The following is a 7519-nucleotide window of genomic DNA, read 5'->3' on the forward strand; positions in this document are numbered from 1 at the left end:
CCACTCGTGAGTGGTGAGCAATACAATCATGAATAAATTACATTTTCGATTAAACTGTCAATTATGTTTTGGGATTAATCAACGAGGTGTTTGATTTAAGAATGTGATAAAATGCTTAAAAATATGAGTTTTAATGTGTTCCCAAAGCTAAAAGCCTAAAACGTTTTAGTTTGTCTACAACCAAAAGATATTAAGTTTATTATCATGGAGGAATAAATTAACTGGAAAATATTCACATTTAATAAGCTGGAATCAGACGATATTAGATTTTATTATTGTCTTTTATTCGTCCATATAATTGTCTATCTCTTGCAGTATTTTACCAGCCAGAGGGAGGAATTCGAAGGCACCAGGGAGAGCATGGTGGTGTGGCTGACCGAGCTGGACCTGCAGCTCACCAACGTGGAACACTTCTTGGAGAGTGACGTCCATCACAAGATACAGCAGCTCAACGTGAGGCCTCACACACACACACACACACACACACACACACACACACACACACACACACACACACACACACACACACACACACACACACACACACACACACACACACACAGAGAAAATGCCTTGTGGGGAAGATTCTTAGAAGAACTGTGTTAAGATGCTTCAGTTTACATCTGTAGACAGCGTCTAGTTCATTTGCTGCGCTCTTTCACAGCGCTCGTATTTTGTTTTTCCCTCGAGTTTCCTGACTCAGTCTCTCTTCGTTCCAACCGTCTTCGCTTCAGAGTTTCCAGAAGGAGATCACCCTGAACACCGAGCGCATCGACGGGCTGATCGTGTTTGGAGAGGGTCTGATTCAGAAGAGCTCACAGCAGGATGCGGCACTCATCGAGGACGAGCTGGAGGAACTTCACTCGTACTGCCAGGAGGTTTTCAGCAGACTGGTCCGCTTCCACCAGCGCCTCAGCCAGCCCCCAGTGAGCTGGAACACACACACACACACACACACACACACACACACACACACACACACACACACACACACACACACACACACACACACACACACACACACACACACACACACACACACACACTTCCTGGATTTACTGTACATTCATTCTCCAGTTTCCAACCTAAATCATGCAGACATGACAAAATCCCCAACATATTTTTTAACCATTTGCTAGCCATCTGTTGTCCTTTACACAGTTTTAGTTCTCTGTAAAATATTACAATCGGTTCAAAAACGCAACTGCAAAGATGAACTTTTATTATGATGGACATTTTTGGACGGACAGTCACGTGCGTCCTTCGCGCCTGGTTGAATACTTGTTCTTTCTCTGCCCCCAGATGATCACGGAAGAACCGGAGCTCTCCACCTTTTCCCTGGAGTCGAGCTTGGAGCTGATTGGCCGGCCGTGGCTGGGGCGGAGCCAGGGGAGCCTCCCGGCCACGCCCATCCACCTGCTGACCTCCCCGCTGGAACGGTCGGGTCGGGAGACGCCGGTGAGCGTGGACTCCCTGCCGTTGGAGTGGGACCACACGGGAGACGTGGGAGGGTCGTCGTCGCACGAGGATGATGACGAGGAGGAAGAAGACGAAGAGGAGGGCGCTTACTTCAGTGCCATATCGGGTGCGTTTATAGTGTCTGCGCTCACAACACGAGGATATATTAGGTTTCTCAACAGGAACGCACGCCTCGTTGGGCAACATCCCGACGTGACTGATGTTTAATCAGTTCGTAGCAGTTTGTTCGGTTCTTAAAGTTGAAGTGCAAGTAAAGTTCATATTAATATTCCTGAAATAAAATGTAATGTCTCTCACACACACACACACACACACACACACACACACACACACACACACACACACACACACACACACACAGAGACATCCATACACCTGTAGTCTCTCCTCAAAGGGGCGGAATTGACTGAAAGTCAGGAGGACCTTTTGAAGCCCAGATCCTCCTCTCTGGCTCCAGAACATCGTGGTCTCCATCATAATAAATCAGCTCACAGCTCTGCTCTTCACGGTTAAAATAAGTTTCCACAAAGTATCTTCCAGCGGCTCGCTTGTAATTGCTCATCGTGCTGCCGCTGCAGCTCTGAAGAACTTTTTCAAACCACGTCTGCAGGAAGTAAAAGTACCAATTTCTTTCCTTTTTTGTTGATTCAACATAATTTTATATAATTTTTTTTCAAAGTTCCGGGGAGATTTATTATTTATAAGTCTGGAACATAAATAATTGGATTGAGAGACTTTGCTACTGATGAGCTCGTTCACGCCAAACTTAACTTTTACCCGTGTTTGTGTTTCAGTTTCCAGAACATCTCTGGCTGCGCACGAGTCTCCAAGATGGCCGCCAGGAGACTCGGAGGAACCCACCGAGTCCACCCCGATCCTCACCAGCACCCCGAAGCCGGGCTACGTACGTCTCCAACATTTCACTCCACTAGTTAGACCAACAATAACTAACTGTTGAGAGAGTGACAATAAGTGTGTGTTTGTTTCCAGCTGCGTCTCATGTCTCAGTGCAGCGGCAGCATCGAGAACCTCAAGAGGGTCTCGATGATCCTGGATGACGAGGAGCAGCCGGAGGAGTTCGGTCTGACGGGGCTGACGGCCTCGGACAAACAGTCAGGTGAGAGTCACCGTGACGGATGACGCAACCCAGACAAACTTCCAGAGAGAGAGAGGGGGGGGGAGATTTGTGGCACAAACTCACAAATGGAACAAATATCAATGCGTTCAAATACCTGAAAGCGGCAGAGTTTGCAACAACAACAAAAAAAGTTGAAACGGGCTAAAACCTGCAGAGCCACTTGTAAGATTACATTTTACCTATTAAGGTTGAGAAAATGCCCCAGAGAAACTCCAGATACTTTATTATCACCATTTGCCGTTTTAGATTCCAGCTTCAAGTAAACGTTTTAGATTTTGATATTATATTTTGTTTGAGAGCTACTCAACGGTTGTAAGTACTTTAATATCAATGTATGAATGTGAGCTCTGGCTGTAGCTTTTCTTATATTCAAATCAATTCAATTCAACTTTATTTATACAGCGCCAAATCACAACACAGGTTATTTCATGGCATTTAACACATTAAAGTCCTTACAGCAAGACGTTACAATATTATACAGAGAAACACAACAATTCAACAATTCCCACATAAACTAGGAGGGAAAAAAAACCTCCTCTTTAAGGGAGAAAAACCTCCAACAGAGGGAAGAAAAACTCCCTTTAACAGGAAGAAACCTCCGACAGAACCGGGCTCAGAGGTGGGCGGAGCCATCTGCCTCGACCGGTTGGGGTGAGAGGAGAGCAGAGAGAGAAAAGGACAGCATAGAGATAGAGGAGAAGAAGTGTTGGTGGAGACGTCAAGCGCAGGGCAGAGACATGCGGCTCCACGACGGGACGTCTGGAAAAGAAAGAAGAGAAACTAGGCGAGCGATGTTCCAGCTCGTCAGACCTGGTTTTCAAACCAAAACACTGCATTCGAAAATAAACAATACGGCGGCGAAAAGCTGCATCAGAATCACAATAGATTCCGTCTTAACGGTCAAAGATTGACTTTTTCTTGAGCTGTCAGTAGTTAAAAGTGTTGTAAAAGTCGTATGTCTGAGGACGCTGGTGCGCTTCCAGGTGTGATTGAACGCTGGGAGCTGCTGCAGGCTCAGTCCAGGAACAGTCAGCCGTCCGGCCCCCAGGAGCCCCGGCCGCTGGCGTCGGACCTCCACGACATCGCTTCCTGGTTAGAGAGCGTGATCCCGGAGCTGGACCGCCTCCAGCAGTCTGAGCCGGCCGGCAGCATCGAGGACATGGAGGCCCGAGCCAAAGAACTGAAGGTGAGATTTCAGATGGAATACGACGGTTCCGAAGATAAGACGTGGATTTTTTTTAATTTTTTTTGTGCCTTTTTTTTTTCGAGTGAAGAGACTGATTGATGAGGATCCGCGAGTCCTTTTTTTTTTATTTATTTTTTTTTTTAAATGTGTTTTACTTTGCAGGAGATGCAGAAAACATTTTCCCGCCACAAGTCCACCATGCTGTCCGTCAACCTGCGGGCCGAAGAAGCTCCGCAGCTGCAGGACGGGCTGACCGGCGTGAACAGGGACTGGAGCCGAGCGTGCACACGCCTGCAGCGGTGGGACACCAACCTGAGGAGGACGCTCATGTGCTGCCAGGTGAGACGAGGCGCCGGGTCCTCCCGGACGGACGGACGGACGCACTCGGACTCGAACATGCGCAATCGGTGCAGAACAAACAGTCCTGTTTACGGAGAGTGGAAATATTTTATCGTCACGTGCCACTAAAACCTCGTCTCTGTAACGGATGGCGTTGTTTTTTTTTTGTTGTTTTTTTTTTTTCCATTGCAGGAGTTTCAAGAGACTCTCCACTCTCTGCTGCTGTGGCTGGCACACGCAGAGAGCCGACGCTACGCGGTGGACATCAGCCACCCGGACACACCTGTCAGAGCGCTGCAGCAGCACAGCAACACACTCACTGTAAGCCCACGGGTGTTGTTGTTGTTGTTTTTTTTCAAAATTCAGTGTTCAATATCTTTAAATGATGTCTAAAAGGTCACTTTTTTTTTTTTTTTTTTTTTTTTTAAATCTTCACCTGGTGTTCAGGAGCTGCAGGAGGAGCTGCGGGGCAGGAGGGCTCAGCAGGCCTCCCTCCAGGCTCTGTGGTCTCAGCTGCAGCCGGAGGACGGCGCCGAGGAGAGCGTGGAGGCCCGGGAGAAGCTGCACGTGACGGGCAGCAAGCTGAAGACGCTCCTGAGGCAGGTGGACCAGGACCTGAGCACCCTGCGACAGCGTCTGGTAAAACTCCACAGCTTTCTTTCTGTCCTCGTGTCCAAAAACTGTCCAGGAAAGTGTGAATCAAGTGTTTTGGAGATTCTTAACTTCACGTAAACTGAAATTTTATATTAAAATCGGAACTTTTATTTTCATTAGTAATGTTTATTAATCGTTTATGTAGATTTTAAGTCTTTTTTTTTTCTAGTTTGATATGTTGAAAAAAAAAAAAGAAGGATAAAACGGTAATAGTTCTTTGTATTTAATTCAGGAATCTTCATCAGCTGTCCCAGAACAAAAGTCTTCCCCAGAAACTTCTCAGGCGGCTGCACATTCAAAGAAAGGTTCCGCCACTCAAAGGTATGCAGATTAATTTGCCTCCCGTTCATGCAATACCACCAACTGATGTATTCGTAAATGAATTGCTTACTAAAGATTACGAAAGGCTCTATATTCTGCCTGCTTGTGTCTTATGTTTTCCTGTAATAAACTTTTTTTTTTTTTTTTTTTTTTGCCCTGCAGAGAGAGGAGGGAGTCCTGTCCGCCTCGCTCCTTCTTCTCCCGGGTCCTCCGCGCTGCCTTCCCCCTGCAGCTCCTCCTGCTGTTCCTGCTGCTGCTCCCCTGCCTCATCCCGCTGTCGGAGACCGACCCCAGCTGCAGCGTGGCCAACAACTTCGCCCGCTCCTTCTACCCCATGTTGCGCTACACCAACGGCCCGCCGCCCACCTGAGACACCTGGGCCTTTGTGTCCCACTGAAACATGCAGGACTGAACTGCCATAAAATGAATTATATATATATTCCAAAGTCCAAAAACGCCTATTTAACTATTTGTAAAGATCTGACCTGACGGGTCAGTGGATGTTTTCCCTGAAGAGAAGCACGCCTTTGACTGCATTTCAATCAGGAGAAAAACACGTATGGTCAACTAATGGTTTTGATTACTAAGGCAAAAAAAAAAAAAAAAAAAAAAAAATCGCAGAGAGGTGTACAGTATCAGGAAAAATAGTTAAAATATCCCAAAGCTAAGATGATGACTGGATGACAGAAGAGTCAGCAAATTTGTTTCAGTGAGTTCGGTTGAGAATAACAGAGTTGGAGATGTAAGAAATCAAGTAAGATGATGAAATCACAGCTTTTTTTTTTCATATATATATATATATATATATTGGCATTAGTGGATTTTTAACTGCTTCTCTTTGGTTATATATTTTTTTTTTCATTCAACAAATTTACACACAATCACTGAGCTGCGGGTTCTTCAACGTTAACATTTAGCTTGCTTTACGGACTCTGTAACATTTCACTTTCTCTCATGTTTTCCTGCCATGTTTGTTTTTTTTAGAAACAAAAGAACAAAACAAGTTAAATTTGAATATATCCTTTAAATGGCAAAGAGAAAAAGAAACTGTCCGTTTTATAAACACACTTTGCATGTTAATATTTTTGTAGCTGAGATTTGTCTTGAGTAGATGGCAAGCTGCCATTTCCGTATCTTCTGGTGCACTGATGAAACACTGTAGATTTAGCAGGATGTTTATGTACAGAATGTATTAATATAATGCTTATTTATAATGTCAAAAGGCGTATTTTATGGTCCTGATTTTCTCATAGTAAACAATGATTGTCCTAATTCGATTGTTTAAAGAATTTTTTTTTTAATTGATACTTTTTACAGCGATGATTCCTTTTCAGAACAACCAAAACTCTAAGATCGACCAAAAAAGACCTAAGTCATACTAAAACATGTCGTCCAAAATATGATTAAAAAAAAAGTCATACTATAGCATGTCGTCCAAAATATGAAAAAAAAAATAAGTCATACTATGGCATGTCGTCTAAATTATGGAAAAAAAGTCATCTTACAGCATGTTGTCCAAAATGTGAAAGAAAAGTCATACTATAGCATGTCGTCTAAAATATGGAATAAAATATGGCAAAAATACTTAATACTTTAGTATGTCGTATAAAATATGAAGAATAAGTTATACCATAGTATGCCGTCCAATCCGTCATACTATATTATGACTTTTTCATCGACCCAAAAATCACCAAAAAGTCATACTATAGTATGACTTTTTTTTTCAGCCCAAATTTTATTTTTTAAATACTTAATACTTTAGTATGTCGCCTAAAATATATAGACTAAGTTACACAATACTGTGGCGTCCCAAACATCATACTATATTATGACTTTTTCATCGATCCAAAAATCACCAAAATCCGTCATACTATATTATGACTTTAAAATCGAGAATAAGTTATAAAAATCACCAAAAAGTCATACTATAGTATGACTTTTTTTTCAGCCCAAAATTTTTTTTAAAATACTTAATACTTTAGTATGTCGTATAAAATATGAAGAATAAGTTATACCATAGTATGCCGTCCAATCCGTCATACTATATTATGACTTTTTCATCGACCCAAAAATCACCAAAAAGTCATACTATAGTATGACTTTTTTTTTCGGCCAAAAAATTTAAAATACTTAATACTTTAGTATGTCGTATAAAATATGAAGAATAAGTTATACCATAGTATGCCGTCCAATCCGTCATACTATATTATGACTTTTTCACCAAAAAGTCATCGAAAAAAATCATAAAATAAAGAAAATCACCAAAAAGTCATACTATAGTATGACTTTTTTTTCGGCCAAAAAATTTAAAATACTTAATACTTTAGTATGTCGTATAAAATATGAAGAATAAGTTATACCATAGTATGCCGTCCAATCCGTCATACTATATTATGACTTTT

General features: G+C 42.7%; 1 protein-coding gene across 1 annotated transcript in view; it reads left to right on the forward strand.

The window, feature by feature from the left end:
* Window positions 1-6389, forward strand: part of syne2a (spectrin repeat containing, nuclear envelope 2a) — a 78451-nt gene extending 72062 nt beyond the window's left edge. The window contains exons 98-108 of the mRNA XM_069715441.1: window positions 316-453; window positions 735-926; window positions 1303-1585; window positions 2274-2383; window positions 2470-2596; window positions 3601-3803; window positions 3966-4142; window positions 4335-4463; window positions 4590-4781; window positions 5029-5117; window positions 5280-6389. Of these exons, the coding sequence (XP_069571542.1) occupies window positions 316-453; window positions 735-926; window positions 1303-1585; window positions 2274-2383; window positions 2470-2596; window positions 3601-3803; window positions 3966-4142; window positions 4335-4463; window positions 4590-4781; window positions 5029-5117; window positions 5280-5487 (1848 nt within the window). The 3' untranslated portion in view covers window positions 5488-6389. The remainder of the gene's footprint in view (window positions 1-315; window positions 454-734; window positions 927-1302; window positions 1586-2273; window positions 2384-2469; window positions 2597-3600; window positions 3804-3965; window positions 4143-4334; window positions 4464-4589; window positions 4782-5028; window positions 5118-5279) is intronic.
* The last annotated feature ends 1130 nt before the right edge of the window (window positions 6390-7519 follow it).

The sequence above is a fragment of the Brachyistius frenatus genome, unplaced genomic scaffold (assembly GCF_029030835.1).
Source record: "Brachyistius frenatus isolate BFR_SWC_R1_liver_20210118 unplaced genomic scaffold, ASM2903083v1 Contig_143, whole genome shotgun sequence".
Lineage (NCBI taxonomy): Eukaryota > Metazoa > Chordata > Actinopteri > Embiotocidae > Brachyistius > Brachyistius frenatus.